Source organism: Ixodes scapularis, unplaced genomic scaffold (genome assembly GCF_016920785.2).
Source record: "Ixodes scapularis isolate PalLabHiFi unplaced genomic scaffold, ASM1692078v2 PGA_scaffold13__105_contigs__length_92229423, whole genome shotgun sequence".
NCBI lineage: Eukaryota > Metazoa > Arthropoda > Arachnida > Ixodida > Ixodidae > Ixodes > Ixodes scapularis.
Window position 1 is genome coordinate 42529402 of NW_024609839.1, and position 16986 is coordinate 42546387.

Consider the following 16986-nt stretch of genomic DNA (forward strand, 5'->3'; position numbering starts at 1 on the left):
GCTTTTTTAATTTGATCCTAAATAATGTTTGAGTTGGCTCGTTGTGCCGCAGTATGTAAACGGTGATTTGAGCTGGGATTTATAGCATTAAATTTGGAGAAATCTTTATACCCAGAAATGGAGGCCTCTGTCATAAATGGGCATTCAAGTTTTTCCTCAAGTCTCGTCGCAATTATGTTTCAAATTTGGGGGGAGGCTTGCTCAATGTATTTTGACAATAAGTCAAATCTGTAAAAGCATTGTCTTTTATAAGATGAAACAAATAGTTCTTCATACGTATCATTTTTATTTTGTTGCTAAAGCAAGGTCGAATGTCTCTCTGTTTCAGAAACGACACTTAGCTGATGATGCCGTTAACAAGAGCGTAGTTTTAGGTAAGTTGTAAGTAAGCATCGAGCAACTGCAATTACTCGATTGTGCGGAAAGCTTTAACATGATTCGATACAGATCTGTCACTTTTCGTATCTGGTTTATGAGTCATTATATTTATTCTAAATAAACTACATCTTCACCAACATAATGAAAAAAGTCCCCTTTCAGCAGATGTCGGAACTTCTAGAGTCTATGAGATCTTGGAAGGCAGCTTTTACCTCATCTTGGCTCTTGTACTGATTGCCTTTCCAAAGTTATCCAGACATTAAAAAATTAACTGGAAGATTTTTTTATAAGCACCTATATATCTGTTTTAAGTGATTCAGATCTTTATACTTCTGGATCAGTTTTTACTTTGGTACTAATAATAAGAGAGTGATCATACTTGTTAATAAGGCACCTTTTCATTCGTTGGATGCTTCATGAGCGCCTTCCGGAAATTCGTTGGCTCAGAACAGAACAGTCTTCGGGGGATGTGTCTATCCCATAATCCCCAACAATCTTTCCCGTGGGAAGAACGTTATGAAAAGAGAACTTTGGCGTTTGTTTGTCCCCTTCCAGCGTTGCGGGACGGGGAGTGGAAGGGCGTCAAGTGGACGCAGGTGACCGTGGGAGACTTCGTGAAGATCACCAGTGGGCAGTTCTTCCCCGCAGACCTCATCCTCCTGGCTTCCAGGTGAGCGGGGCATTTTGCAAGGACTCGGTTCGCGTTTCCCCGCAAGTTGGAGAATCCCACTCCTGTGTCTAATTCTTTAAAGTGAGCCCCGATAAATGCTCACCTTTTATCCGGCATGGAAAATAGACATAGAAAAACGCTGAATCTGTATGAAAAAATGAACACCCATAAAAACACCCCCGAATTCGATGCAAAATAAATGCGGAGGAAACAACCCTGGTAATAGGAAAGGACTAGGCACTTTCCATGGTATAAAAAAGCGTCGCAAAAAAGAGTAGCGTAAGCAATTCGCTAATTTGGTGGGCGACACATTGACCCAAGTTCAGCAACTTTCGCTCACTCCAAGTACAAAATATTTTTTTGCATTCCTTAATTGTACACATTACAAGCACCAAAAGACAGGGACAGATTAAAGATGACGACTCAATGCGCCTTGGGTTGTCGTTGCTTTTCATCTGTTCCCGTCTTATGGCTGCGTAATCAACCAACTAGCCCAACTCTCCATTTTGCTGACTTTGCAAGGACCTAATTTTTGATCCAGAAAATATTGCAAAAAGCTAGTCTTTTTGCAAGATGCGTGCGTAAAGTTTCGCTCCAAATCGCAAAAGTTGGTGCCCTCAAAATGTTCCCGAAACCCACACTCCGCCAAATTCGTGAAATATCGAGCCCGCAACAACAATGTCGTGCACAGTATTCTGGTAGCAAGGATTTGGCCTGGCACGACCAAAATGGTTCGCATTTTTTTATTAGTGGGCTGGATTAAAACCCAAGCCAACAAAGGAAGGTGACTGTCGGCTTCAGTTCGAACTACGGGGTGTCGTCCGAGAAAAAGCAAATCACGTTTTTATCTTTGCCAATGTACTAAGCTGTGCACATATAATGTGTAAGGTGTCCCTGCCCTTAAATTACCCCACAGCCTGCTGTTTCTCGGTGCACAATCTCGGCTGTCGGCACATCGCTAGGTTTAGGCCGTTGGACATCAATTGGGACGTCTGTTTGCTCCGTCTTTTTGTTTTTCTTCCGCTCGATGCTTGCAACTGTGTGCTGCTGGATTGTCTGTGACAGTGGTTCTCATCCGTTGATGTTTCGCAGACCCCTTGTCGATTGGCACAGAGGATGGAGGACCACGTTTGTGGTGAGGGGAAGGGAAAGGTACAGTTTAATTATGATAATGATTTAACATTTGGATATAACTAAGGGCTAGTGTAAAGAAGACGTCTCTCAATCACATACAGACGAGAGAGCTCACCCGAAAATTGAAGCATTTCTTCTCAATCTGAAAAATTACAACTTTTATTGCCGAGCTTGACTGATGAGGCAGGGCTTCGTGGATAGCTTGAGTGTTTTTGCAGACCCCAAAGGGTCCGCGGACCCCCATTAGAGAACCACTGGTCTATGATTCTGTTTTGGGTGTCCTGACCTGCTGAGATGCCAGGTCCTCTTTGTTTACATCTGTTTCCAGTGAGCCTCAGGGAATGTGCTACATTGAGACTGCCAACCTCGATGGAGAAACCAACCTCAAAATACGGCAGGTGGGCCCCACACTCGCTTTGTAGCATTATGCAAACGACCAATTGATCAGTAGCCGTGCTGTTGCCTGTCCTGGCTTCGAGCAGACGTGTGCCTCTTGCACCCCATCCCCCTCCTCCCCCTCCTCCTCCTCCTCTTCCTCCCTCCCTCCCTATTTCCTTCCTTTCGTGGCGGACTTGAAACCAGAATACTGTTGTGAACTGTTCGGGGTGCAATTTCCGGATAAAAACGGACCCAACCACGAAGAAAGAAACAATAAATGCAAATGGCCCGTCACGAAAAAAAAATTGGAGATTGAGTGACATGTAGAAACTGTGAGAAGCGTGCAGGGGGTCCGAAACGCAGCTGAAAGTTTATTGATTGGACCACGCGCTCCATTCCCGGAAGAAGCACACCTTCCAGGAGGCCAAACGGCTTTCGGCTGCCGTCTTTCTCTGCAGAAACACTTCCATGCGCACACACGAGCAAACGCTTTTTGTCGCACATCCCTTCACAAGTCACGCCGATGATTTGGACACCCACTCCTACCCAAGCAGTCTAGGAATGTGCCACGAGGGGAAAGAGGAGCTCGTGCCTTGGGGGAAATGGGGAGGTGCGAAATAGCGGGTGTCAAATCTGGGGCATGTGGTCGCAAGAGACGCAAACTCTGCATTTTTCTCCTGCCAGGGTGCTGGCTTTAGCAGGGCTTTCTTTTAGAGATGCTAGACAAGGCGACATTTGCACCATTGAAACACGAATTGTGCTTCAATGGTAATTCACACAACGTGACTGCAAAGCGATGTGCAGTTAATGCGGAGAGCAAGTCTCCTGCTTCTTGCGCAGGAGTTGTGGTGACGTCAGAACAACGCCGAGCTCTAAATGGCTTTGATTGAAAGGATAGCAGGTCGACCTTACGCTAGATGCCTCGCAGTCTGCCAACTGTTTTTTTCAATCAACCTATAAGAACTTGGCGTTCTGACATCATCGCAGAAGCAGACGAACTTGTGCTCCACATTTTACGCCACCAGCACCCTTGCCGCGCTTGTGCAGGAAAGGGCCGAATTGTCTTTGCTCTCTGCCGGTAATCAACCTGCTCTAATACAGATCCCCAAGGAAGCTGTAACGTAATGCCGCAGAAACCGTTAAAAAATGTGAAACGCACACTTCGGAAGCAACTTGACAAAAGAGCAATAAATTGAGAAGAAAAACTAAATTCGAAACACACCCCGACAGTAATTGAACCCACGACCCCACCATTGTGCGCTCGACATTCTACCGTTGCGCGAATTAGTGGGTGGACGCAAAGCTAGCCGGCAGCTGGCTTTGCCTCTACCACGGTGTTCTCTGCCAACTTTTTGAATGCTTTCTGCATTTAACACTACCGCTTTTTGGCGTTCGCGTTCAAACAGTTGTCAGACAGAGACGTGCCCACCATTGCATAGGACGGAACAAAGTTTGCTATGAAATTACATGCTATGACTAAAGAAAAATAAAAACAGCCACAAAGTCTGCCACAAACCCTGAAGAATGCTGTGGAAACAGATTCTGTGTATCCCAACCTTATTTGTAGAGTGAACCAAGCATTTGTTTTTGCCGTGTCCATGCAGGGTTTGCCCCAGACTGCGGAGATGCTAACCACCAAGGACCTGAGGACCATGAGCGGCTATGTGGAGTGTGAACTGCCCAACCGGCACCTCTACGAGTTCACCGGAAACATCAGAGTGAACAACCTGAAGTGAGCAGACAAACATGTGCACGGGTTGCCGGCGCGTGCCTCACCGTTGACGAAGGCAGCAACATTCTGCACTCCGCATTGAGACGATACCAAGATGGGGGAGGCATTCGTTCGTCAAACCAGATGTTCATTTTTCGAGATCAGAGAAACTTTAAAGAATCCCTGCCGTACGGCGAAGGCTCGGCAAAATGGCCGAGTGATAGGGCTTTCGCCGTTTGTTTCTTTCGACGCACCTCGAGGAGCAATTGCGCAAAGCAGACGCTGCGGCTTAGTTTGAGGCGGTTGTGTCTGTCAACATCCCATCTTGGTCGGTCTCACATTTTCTTGACAATTGGAGTGCTTTGGTTTTGGCACTAGGAAACGAGAGCTTTTTTTCCCTTGTCCGACTTCCTCCAAGACCGGAAGGGTTCCGCCACGTCTGATATACTTTGTTTTCTTTGTCCTTTTTCCGGGCGTGCCAGGACCCTTCCACTGAGTCCTGACCAGATACTCCTTCGCGGGGCCATGTTGAAGAACACGACTTGGGTGTTTGGTGAGTCTGCGCTCGCTTCTCACGCCCTCTTCAGTAGAACAAGGGTCCTTTTCCGTTCTGGGTGGGGGCTGTGGGGGCGCTCGCGCGCCCAAGCGGGAAGGGGGCCTCGCTATAAGAGTCAAGCGAACTCTGCCCAGCGGCAGTCGCCGCCGGGAACTGGAGAGGTAATAAACACTTGTCTATTGAACTGGATTCCAAGTGCCGTACCTCCCTACAGGCAGCAGCAAGGTCAAACCGCTGCAGGGCTTATTTGGTATTTCGTGTCAGGGACCTTCGTTGCGTACCACTATTGTCGTATGATTGTCGCCAGTTGCGAGTTGCTTAGGGAAGTTTTCCTGGCCCTTTTGCAGGCTTTGTCATCTACACTGGCCACGAAACGAAACTCATGATGGTGAGTTTTTTTTTGTTGGCTCTATTGAGCGGAACTACACATCCGTAGCACGTGACAACTGCATGTTTCGTTTGCTGCTCTCGTGCCGACCGTGTGTTTCTCTCTCCCGCAGAATTCGACGGCCGCACCCCTCAAGCGTTCCACGGTGGACAAGGTCACCAACACGCAGGTGGGCTTCTCGCCGACGTTTGTGGACCCTTCGTTTTCTCAATAATACAGTCGACTGATTAATTCAAACTCCAGGAAGCCCCGGACTTTACTTTGAAATATTAGAAGTTTGAATTATCAGAAATTCATCTAATTATGATGTAAGGCAAAAGTAGCAATTTGCTATAGGAATAGCTATACATTCCAAGGAGATTTTTTACACTTTCCTCTACACTGGCCTATTCACAAGCAGGCACTCACATAAAATATTGGTGAAGTTTGAAGCAAATAGTGCTTTTGGCCGAATATTTTCTGATTGAATGTCAGATAGTTTTTCCGAACCTTTTACTACCGTTGTACCATGCTTAAATGAAAACTGAGCTAAGTTTGTGAATTTTGTTTCCAACCTTCCACTTGTCTACTTCTAAGCTGAATTAGTTTTACTATAACTGTATCTATGAGCCGTGGCCTCGGAAAGCCCAGTGCCTACATTGGGGTGGCATGTAAATGACAGATCTGACATGAAATTAAACCTGAAGTGAAGCCCAGCTATCCTAATCAATAGTATTTATAAATCTGCTCGCTACATGCAAATGTCCTTTAATCTGGAATTTAACCTCCTCACAAAAATTTAAAAAAGCAAGCACGAATAATGAAAGTTGATTGTCGGAACAGTTCTGCTTGCATAATCGCGGTGGGTTTGTCCCGTCGAGTGTGCTTCTCACCGAGCACCCGCGCACTGCGGAAAAGCAATTATCGCGAGCTTTGTGGGTATTGCTTTCCCGCCGTGCACAGGTGCTCGGTGAGAAGCTCACTCAACGGGGCTATCCCGCCGCGATGAACAAATAGTATGAATGAAGCAAAAATGCTGTTTGAATGAAGCAGCTTATAGAGGCATTAAAACATGGCGGGACAACCAAAACTTTTTATTTCGTTTCAATTAACCGGAATACGTTTTTTTTAAATTATTAGGAGTTCACTGTATAGAAAGTGACGAGCATTTTTCGAGAAACTTCAGAACGAAAGCTTCTTTTATTTGCGTCGAGGCAAAGAAAGCGAGCGTCGTGACCATTTAGTTTAATGGAGTCTCGTTATTTGCAGATCATCATGTTGTTTCTGCTGCTCATTGTCCTGGCTTTGATCAGCTCTGTGGCCAGCGAGCTCTGGACGTCGCAGCATGCTGCCACCGACTGGTACCTGGGACTAGACGGTACACCTCACAGCCCATTTATTTGATAGCCATTTATGGCTAGTATGTATTCGAAAACCACCAATTAATAAATCGGTTAACCGTATCTATGGATAATTAGTGATTGGCAGGTCAGTGCATTAGCTTATGTTGATCGATCAATCAGTACGCCACCTATTTATCGCTTGCGATTAATTCATTAATACATATCAATTGATGAGTGGGACAAGGTGTTTGGTGCGATAGCAATTCTTCCTTAAAATGTATTCTAATTCTCGCCGTACCATAGCTCAAATTCTTGCACCATCTGGTATAGTAGTTAGTGGGCAATCACAGAATCATTTAGTTAAAATGATAAAATGCTCGTCACCTCTCACGCATCACATGTGGCTTTCCCCCGAACATATGACCACATTTTTTTATACGTGTTATCCCTCTCCCGGTTTCTTGTCCCGACTGGACGGCCACATAAAATGACGTGATCTTCGTATTTGCCTCTCTGCAGACCTGAGCAGCAATAGCAACTTTGGCTTCAACTTCCTCACCTTCATCATCCTGTACAACAACCTTATCCCCATCAGCCTCCAGGTGACGCTAGAGATGGTGCGCTTCATCCAAGCGAGCTTCATCAACATGGTGAGCATCTTGGGACCGGGGCTGCCACGCACAATGCGCTTCATTCCTTCCGGGGAAGGGGAAAGATGTCGGCGGCAAGATTTTCTCGGAGTGGTTTTGGGCGGATGTTCAAGATAAGCTCCCGCACATATAGCCAAATGCGAGAAAGATCTTGACCAATCTCCCTTCTATAGAGCATAAGTCGAATTTTAAGGGAAGATTTATAACAAGGTGCTTCTAATAAAGTATCCGGTTAGGGAAATTCTGGGGAAGGCAGCTGATATTCAAGAAGCCAAATTTGGGAAAGATTTTGTTTTAGAAACCTCTAAAGAAGCCAACGATAAGCCAGATTTGTAAAGGAGAGCCTTCTATATGCTAGCCAGGCATTGGGAAGATTTTAGCAGGTAAGCTTCCATCAAAGTGACCAAATATAGGGTATTTCTACAAAGGGGTAGTTTCCATAAAGTGGCCAATTTGGGCATTATCTTGACAGGGACATTCCTGTAAAGTAGCCATGTTGGTTGATGTATAGCAGGGAAAAAGGAGAAGTTGGATACTTGGACATTTGTGAGCCCTAGAGGTTTGGTAGGGAAATGGAGAAAGAAACCATCTGTTTAGCCTAGAAGTGTACAAATAGTAGATTTCGAGCTTGAAGCGGATTCCAAGTGAATAATGGTTTGGCCCGGATATTTTCCAATCGAATATTGAACAGTTTCTTTGAGCCTTTCATTCTGTGCGCCATGCTTAAACAAAAGATCAGCTGAACTCGTGAAGGTTGTCCCCAACCTTGCACTTGTCTACTTCTAAGCTTGGTTAATTCTAATAGATATGTATTCATGAACTGTGGCATGTGAATGACAAATTTGTCCCAGCTATCCCAATCGAGGGTATTTATACATCTGCTTGCTATATGCAAATATTTTTTCTTCAATTTTAAGCTTGACAAAAAAAAATGAACATGCACAAATCATGAACATGGGTTGGCAAGATAGTGCCGATTAACCTATATGCCTGCATAATCGTGGTGGACTAGCCCCGTTGAGTGCGCTTCTCACTGAGCACCTGTGCACTGCAGAGAAGCAATATCTGCAGAGCCTGTGAGCACTGTGGGTGTGGCTCTGCAGTGCATCGGTGCTCGGCGCAAAGCGCACTCAATGGGGCTAACCTGCCGTGATCCACACTTTGAAAAGTATGAATATACCGGTTCACCTCGAAGAAAATATTGAGTAGCATGATATTTGAGACCATGGATGTTGTCAGGCTTTCCGTGGTGGAGAGGTAGTAGTGAGGGACACAACATTTTCGGGGAGGCCTGGTGCATGATGGCCGAGTTGGAAACCATAGGTTCTTCTGGCTACATCATGCACTAGAATTTGTGTCTTAATTTCAGGAGGTTGGGTATTGAGATCGTCATTCCCAAAGTTGACATCATCACTGTCGCGAGGACTTGCCACAGTATTGTTCCCCGGCGCTTTTGTTCATAGACGACTCATTATGACGCGAAGTGACATTTCCTCATTGTTCTATGCCTTCCCGTCGAAAAGGAGCACTAAGTGGAGCGTTGGACGTCGTAGCGTACCCGAGCGAATGCTTGTGGGTTTTCTCAACTTCCCAGCTGGGCGTACACAACCAAGCTGCAGACTCGAAAGAACTGGCTAGGATTTGTGCTTTCCTGGCTAGAACTGGCAAAAGGTTGTCTGCTAAAGCTAGTGAGGTCGTAAGGTTGGAAACGTGCGGACACCAGTTTACCTGCCCCGCACTCGGCTTGCACAGAAAGAGGGTATTATCCTTTCTCTTCGAAGGTTGTCTTTTCGCTGTTTATCTGATTTTTCATCTATCCCTACTTGCCTTTGTGCCTCCCTTTCGGCCCACAGGTTTACCACGCTTCAACCTTCGCAGCACTTTCGTGGAAACAGAGAGCGTGTGCCACTTTTGGACGAAAGCTCCCACAACCGGCACCAACTGATCGATTATTTTCCCCGTCAACTAAAAGGAGACCCTAGGGAAGACTATTGGTGCCTCTATGGCCATCGCCTCCTTCTCTTAGCCCTTCTGGGAGACAATCCAAACTCGTTGTGTCGCCCGGCCTTGGCTTGTGTAGAGGGAAGACACTTTAGTTGGTGTGGGGGCTCCCAAGCGGCTTTCTTCCCTTGCCCGCCACGTTCCGTTTGCCCGCTTCTCGCGGCAGAAATTTTGTAAAAAAACAGGGACAAAGGCTTTGTACCAAGGGGTCTTGAAACTGATTCTGTTGTTTATCCGATGCTCGTAGGTCCCGCGACCTTGCATCCTAAGAGAACAGGGGCCCTAATCTATGCGGCGGGACCAAGCAGGACGGAGAGACCTGGACATCGCCGCCCGCTGTGATTGGCTAGCTCCGCATCGACAGCCAATTGCAGCGAGCGGCAATGTCCCGTTCCCTCCGTCCTGCTCCGTCTCGCCGTATAGATGAGGGCTCCAGAATGACAAACACCTTGAAAGAAGGATGTGGATGCATCATAGTCGAGGCGATCGTCTGTTTGTAAGTGCAAAAGATAAGCTGATGACGACGACGGTGTTGGCAACGACGATGGCATTCTCTCAGGACACGGAGATGTACCACGAAGAGACAGACACTCCCGCCATGGCACGGACTTCTAATCTCAATGAGGAGCTTGGCCAGGTCAAGTACATCTTCTCGGACAAGACTGGCACTCTCACCTGCAACATCATGGAGTTCAAGCGCTGCAGCATTGCCGGCCGCATGTATGGGTGAGTGCGGCAGGGCCCTCCCTGAAAGTGGCGTCTGGCAGGTGCGACAGCCTTGAGTGGCCATTCGCGGGACTGCAAGAAGTCATTAGGAGTGCGCGTGCGTCGAAATTTGAACTGCCGACCAAGTTTAGTTACTCGAATCTAATAAAGAGCATTAGACATTGAAATCTAGTGCGAATCAGATATGAGCATCTCAAATCCAGCTAACAAATTACGGTAGGTAGAAATGATGGTTGGAGAGAGTTTGATCAAATAAAAACAAAGTATATTCTAGTCGAAAGTGGGGAACATAAATGTGTATAAATAGTCCTTTTCCCACTTTTACTGAATGCATGCACCATACAAATGGGTTGAAGTAAACCGGTTTGTTCCTAGTCAGACGCCACGTATACGAGACATTTCTACGGATATTTTTGTCTGAACGAGCGCAGTCCCTGGACGCGTGCTTCACTGCGGCTCGCTCTCGTTGTGCAGTTCCTTGGAGGACGGCCTCGACCCCAAGGAGATCCACGACATTCTCCAGAAGAATGCGGTGAGTACCGACCCCCGTCATCTCTGCCGCTTCTGCAGTAGCGACCGAGTGTTTTGAATCGGGGGCGATTGTGTGCGCCACAAAGCTGCCAGCGTGGCACTGAGGGTTGCAAAACAAACAAAAACAGTTTGTGTCTTCTAACGAAGCTCATCTCTCGTAACTCTACGTGTATTCAGTTCCCACTTGAGTATGAAGCATTCTCAAAGCTAAAAGTCATTCTACTAGGTATGAAGCACGATAGCCCGCAAAACAAAACGCACAAAACCTGCATCATTCTTTCCCTGTCGACGCAACCTCTAGTAACTTTCCTTACGTTTTGACAAGTCACATCAAGAGGGCATTGTAGGAGAGAGACTGCGAGAGTACCAACTCCGGTATCTTGCAGCACAGTAGCACGCAACCTCCAAAGCTTATTGAGCATCCCACTATTCGGAGGTGGAGCTTCTTAGAATACACTGTCTGCCGTGCGACGCGGGAGTACCGTATTTACTCGAGTAATAGCCGCACTGTTTATGAAGAAAACCTGAGGGTTCGCTTTTCCGCGGAGCACGCAGATTGCCAATCACCGCGATGGACAGCATGATTCCAGCTGTTTGCGGGACAGAGATAACGTTTTCGTGCAAAGATACCATCTGTGAAGATTGCATTTGTATGGAGCATCGTGTTCTCAATCTGGTTATTCGCTATGTTATTTCTACGCAATGCAATGATTGGCTGTATATGTGTTCTTTGCGAAAGTAGACGCAAGGGCCTTGTTCATAAATAGTGCGGCTATTACTCGAGTAAATACGGTACCTCGCGTTCCTAACCTTTGCTTCGCTTTGTCCGTATTCCTACTATAGTGTGTCTGTCTTTATGAGGGAGACTTTTTTCGCAGTTGGTATGCAGCCCTCGATTTGAGAAACAGTGTCACTTAAGTGTTCCGTTTCGTGCAGCCCGCGTCGGCGTACGTCCGGGACTTCTTCACTCTGATGGCAGTGTGCCACACGGTGGTTCCCGAGACAGACGTGGACTACCGCACCATCCGCTACCAGGCCGCGTCCCCAGGTGAGGGAGAAAGCAGACGGCCCCCTCATCTTTTTGATGCGCGTCGTGTGGTTGACTCCTGGCAGTTTGGCGTGGCGCACTCGCTTGCCGAAAGAGCGTCACGCGAGTGCTGCCGGCTTTAGCAAGGCGTTTGTTCGGAAATGCCATCCACAATGACGTTTGCACCATTGGGGCGCAAGATGCGCACCCGAAGTTCCTTCGTGCCACGTCGTTGCGAAGTGATGCACAATATGTTCTTTGTTGCCGCTGCCTCTGCTAGGGTAGTGGGGGAAAGGGTTGAATTGTTTGCCTCGTGCTCTGTTCCGCAGCGTTGCGTCGTGGCTGCATCTCTCTACTTTGCAACCGGAACACGTTGGCTCCTTGCGTTGTCGAGTTAATGGAACAAAATGTTAAGCTGGAAACTAATGTGCTTTGTTTTTGTTGTTTCGTTCTCGCCCCAAAGACGAAGGGGCACTGGTGAAAGGGGCACGCGACACCGGCTTCGTCTTCACCACGAGGACTCCTCACTTCGTCATCATCAACGTCGTGAGTCCCTTTGCCAATCGAGCTTTGTCATGCAGAGTTTGGAGGCAGACAACGTCGTCTCACTTCCTGCGTGCTTTTTGCAGCTTGGTGTGGAGGAGAAGTACGAGATACTCAACGTCATCGAATTTACGAGGTCAGTAGCCTTCTCTATATACGCACTCTTTCTTTACCTTACCTCGTATTCATTTCTAGGCTGCTTTCGACTCTACTCAAAAACATAGTAATATGTTGGAGAAAACAAAAAATAAAATAATTTTTTACGGATTTTATGAAAAGTTGCATATTCAAGTAGGCTGCACAAATATGAAACAAAGCTATTGTGTCTTTGTATGACGGGGGTCTGCTTATCCTTCATGGCTTAATAATAATAATAATAATAATAATAATAATAATAACAACAATAACAATTATAATAATAGACTTATTTCTATCACAATTTGACAGCAGCGATCAAGGAACAAATAGCTGCAAAGTAGATTGACGTGTCCTTGACCGCCTACAGTGCTCAGTGGTGGACGCACAGCAGGAAATAAAAATGTACAGAAGAAGGAATGTACGAAAGTCAGCAACACGAATTTTGCATAGATCAAACAAAAACAGTAAATGCAACTAGTAGTCATAAGCATCTATAAAAAGCAATGATTGAATTCCTCTTATTGACATTTTGGTTAAATACAAATGTTTAGATTCGTAAAAGTTTAGTAAATAAGAGATATTGTATTTTGGAGTTTGTTTGCAATAGTTCTTTGCATAACCACTTCCCAGCCCTTTGGTCCGAGAGGTAGATTGCATATTAATATTTTTTGAGGGACTACCAAGGGTTATTAGGAAAGTTTGTACTCCTAATGACATTCATCTTTAGGCTAAGTCTGTGATACAAAGTGTGGATGTTGATGATGCTGAACTTTTTGAATAGGTCAGATGTATGAGACTGAAATGGAATATGCCTATGGTCCTTACTGCTTTCTTTTTCAGCAGCTGTACCCTTTCATGATTAATTGAAGTGGTTATGCCCAAAACAAAATGGCAGAAATTTAGGTGGTAATAGAACAAGGGATTATAAACCATTAAGTTAATGTATGTCGGTAATGTATAACGATAACGGCTTTGTTATCTGAGCAACATGCATAACGAGATTTGCCATGAAAAGAGGGGTAAATTGGCTTTTAATGTTAGGCTGTCCTATTTATTTCATCGTTCTGTCGACCTTTCCGGCTCCATAAATACTTTACTAAGCACGTTGTAATTTTTTTAGGAAAGCAAGTGAACATCTCTTTTTTTTTTTTTTTTTTTCAGATATATTTAGAATGAATGTAGTTTAACATATTTTCCAATTGACGACACTTTTCAGTCAGAACAGCGCCGAATTCTGCTGTGGCATTTGTCATAACTAAACATTAAGAGGAAAATCGGGGATGTTGATGTTTTGCTAGGGATAGGCTTAGCGGTACACTTGGCCATAAAAGACACGTGCAATGTTTTTGCTTTATAAATTTGGCTCCTAGCTTTAATCGTGCACTCTACAAGTTTGGAAACATTTGTTCGCAGCACCCACACATGTGCCTTCTGAAAGTTGTAGCAAACAGTGAGTATAGAGATCCACTAAAGTGACTGTGCAGTGAAGCCAGTCTTAAGCTAGTCAAAGTGCTAGTACTATTAGTGGGGGTGTGCGAATACATACTCGAATATATGAATTCAAATCGAATAGCAAGTTCCCGAATAATTCGATCCGCAAATCGAATTCCTAGTATTTGGTCATTCGAATACTGTATTCTATATATTAAGTCAAAGACGCGTGGTTGGCGCGGAGCTGACAAAGAGTTGATTTTTCTCCCGATGTTAGAGCAGTGATGTTAGACAGATCATGCGAGAAACACCTCTTGGTCCTACCATTCCACAAAAACCTAACGCACAGGTTAGAAAAAAGAAAAGTATCAAACGCCACAAACTTTATAGCACGCCGGTTTAATTAATCACGATTCTGACACAATCTAACCTTGAATCACAAGTAAAACATCCTTCTTGCGCTGCTTCCAGAGAGGAATTGTTGGGAGGCCAGAATCCCACGCCATGTCTAATTCTTTTCACCAGTAAAGCCCCTCGTTTCAAATTGAAGCGTCGATGTAAAACAGACTTGGCCACACTCGCAGAAATCGGCGACCGCAAGGTCACAAAAAGAAAACCACGTTAACCACGCCAATGAAACCAGCCGAGTTGTTGTCGTCGCTGTTTTGGAACCGCAAGCCGCAAATTCTGATTCGGAGCGAAATGGAACGCCGAAAAATAGTGTGCCTAGATTTGAGAGGGTTTCCAATCGTTCGAGAGCCGCGTTCGAAATACAAACTGCGAGAAGGTGACGAAAAAAAAAAAGCACGATCGGGCGGGTGTCGTCGCTCTGTTTGCTCGCCTTCTTTCCACGCGACAACATAACACATGCACACTTAGAACTAATTTGCGCAGAAGCCATCTCCGTTGTTTTAGTTTCGTTTGCTCCCACTTTTAAATCTAGGCTCTCTAAAACAGGATAGATGAACGGAGCAATGGATGCATAGCGGCCGTTTGGTGGTGACTTGCGCCACCTAACCGCATGTTTTTTTTTTTAAGCCTGCTTACTCAGTTTTAACACCTATCTGTTTATTTATATAATATAAAATTCCGGGAGGCCCTTTTCTGTTCTTAAAATTGAGACGAGACATCTTGAAATACCCCTTTTCTAAAATATACAAACGTAAAAAGAAAAGGACATTTCGCAATGTTATGTCGTGCTTTTAACACAAAAAAAAAAAAAAAAAGGCACACGTGACTAATTTTGGGTTTTTTGTGACACTTAGGGTAGATAGATTATTATGTTTGCGCCATAAAATTGGATCTTTAGTGCCCCACAACCATTAGCAGCTGCTTTTCTAAATTTCAGCTTTTGTTCTGTACGAGATGCATATTCTGCACCAGGTGCATACTCTGCATATACTATAATATTCTCATTCACACCACACTTTGAAAAATTCCTACAGATGAAATCATTATTCGATATTCGATTCAATATTCTGCTTTTCTGTCTTAATTCGATTCGGTATTCGATTTGATAACTACTATTCGGTATTCGCACGCCCCAAACTATTAGTATTGTATTGTCATTGTACGTGGGTGCTTTGTCGTTTCATACGGTCCAAGAAACTGCTCGTTTGTGTTGTGCTATACCATTTGAGAACTTGAAGAGCATAATTCTCGCCCTTCTTTTCAGCACTCGCAAACGGATGTCTGTCATTGTGCGAACGCCACAGGGCAAGATAAAGCTGTTCTGCAAAGGGGCCGTGCGTACCGACTTCATTTTTACGACTCCAATTTAACGGCCTAGCTAGAGTTCAGCAGTTTAGCTCTCGAGTAGAGCTACAACATCGACCGACCATGCAACGCTCCAATTTGTGCATATATCTTGTTGTTTGTGTGTTTCTTTAAGAATTAATATTTAAAACAGTGAATTTTAGAAAGCCAGTCTCCCCAAATATCTGTCATGATTGTCCTCAGGATACTGTGATTTACGAGAGGCTAGGCAGCGAGAGCCAGAGCTTCAAGGACATCAACTTGAAACACCTGGAAGAGTTTGCCTCTCAAGGTGGGTCCAAACCTGTCAAGTGCTTCTAGTATGTGAGTTAGGAATCTCTAGATTATCTGGTGGAAGCTTTGATTCTAGTTTTGTGCACTTCAGTGCTCATTGTTTCGGAATTTTTTTTGTTCATGGATAGTTTGTGTGGCTTGTGAAGGAATTATTTGGGTCTGCGAGTTGCCCGTTAATTTGTGTGGTCTTGAGCCTGCTTCCCTGAGATGCAGCCGTGCGTTATGGCACAAGCATTGCATTCCCACACTTCTTTCACAAAGTTTATGTTTCACATCTTAGGTGTAAATTTTAAAATAACATGGCGTTCATCCAAACTATCGTTAAGCTGTCGTATTGGCACACTAGTTTTCGCTGCTTGATTTTGTTAGCGGAAGTGGTTGAGCAGAGCCTTCTTGCATTGCACGCGTGCTACTGTGCCTGCAGTTTCAGTTTGAGTAAGTTACTATTTGTGTAAATATGTGGCAGGGTCACTTTTGGTGCTTGGTACTAGCCTACCTTATAAAAAAAAGTTGCAAGTGCCGATTTTATATTCTTTCAGACAGTATTGCATCATGTGTAATTTGATCACATGTGGATCCTTTCACCTTTAACGTAACATTCTATGTATATTTTTGTTTGTTTTCACATTCAGGACTGAGGACCCTGTGCCTTGCTCAGGCGGAGATTTCTCCGGTCTACTATGAGGTAATGTGGACATGTTCATTTCACAGAGTTCTTGGGCTTGTTGCTTTGCATGCAAACTGAGTTTAAACATGTTTCCTTTAAGGTTTTTTAGTGTCTCAATTGTAAAACGAGATAAATGAAATTTCAGCTAGAAAGAACTGTGTCTTGCATTCCCTAGCCTAGTGTTCAAGAAAGCTGGTTTGACATAAAGACGTCGAGGTCATCACAGAAAGGAATGACAGTACTAGGAAGATTGCAAAAAGGCTGGCCTCACATCTAGGAATTGTGTGCTGCAATTACCCTTTTGGGCTAGAGTTGAATATATGCACATATTCTGTTTGGATTCGAAAGGTCGTACCAGTCTAGAACTGAAATAGAATTATTTGAAATATTCAATTCAACTATTGCAACAAAATGCGAATTAGGTTCTAAAACAGTTGGCTTTGCATATTTTAATGGTACTATGCGTACCAACAATGTTGCAGAAAAATAAATAAATTGGGTTGTGTATATGTTTATACAGCCTAGAACTTAGTCTGCCTCAACGGGCGACGAGTCACACGCTGTAGATGAGCAATTTAGCCAGTGCAGTACAACCGCTAGCCTGGGGTCTTTAACGTGCATGACGCAGTAGTGATACATGACAGCACGCCAGTATGATGCTCATCCAGATCGAAACGGGCAGGGGT

General features: G+C 44.8%; 1 protein-coding gene across 10 annotated transcripts in view; it reads left to right on the plus strand.

Moving 5' to 3' along the window:
* The window catches only part of LOC8035057 (phospholipid-transporting ATPase IA), a 132079-nt gene that overhangs the window by 70247 nt on the left and 44846 nt on the right, over positions 1-16986 (plus strand). For all 10 annotated transcript variants that reach the window (XM_040500573.2, XM_040500572.2, XM_042289880.1 and 7 more), the window contains 17 exons: positions 329-374; positions 934-1048; positions 2511-2580; positions 4165-4292; positions 4754-4824; positions 5175-5215; positions 5328-5384; positions 6464-6572; positions 7057-7187; positions 9748-9914; positions 10389-10446; positions 11382-11493; positions 11936-12018; positions 12102-12151; positions 15260-15329; positions 15544-15631; positions 16266-16318. In XM_040500573.2, the coding sequence (XP_040356507.2) occupies positions 329-374; positions 934-1048; positions 2511-2580; positions 4165-4292; positions 4754-4824; positions 5175-5215; positions 5328-5384; positions 6464-6572; positions 7057-7187; positions 9748-9914; positions 10389-10446; positions 11382-11493; positions 11936-12018; positions 12102-12151; positions 15260-15329; positions 15544-15631; positions 16266-16318 (1449 nt within the window). The remainder of the gene's footprint in view (positions 1-328; positions 375-933; positions 1049-2510; positions 2581-4164; positions 4293-4753; positions 4825-5174; positions 5216-5327; positions 5385-6463; positions 6573-7056; positions 7188-9747; positions 9915-10388; positions 10447-11381; positions 11494-11935; positions 12019-12101; positions 12152-15259; positions 15330-15543; positions 15632-16265; positions 16319-16986) is intronic.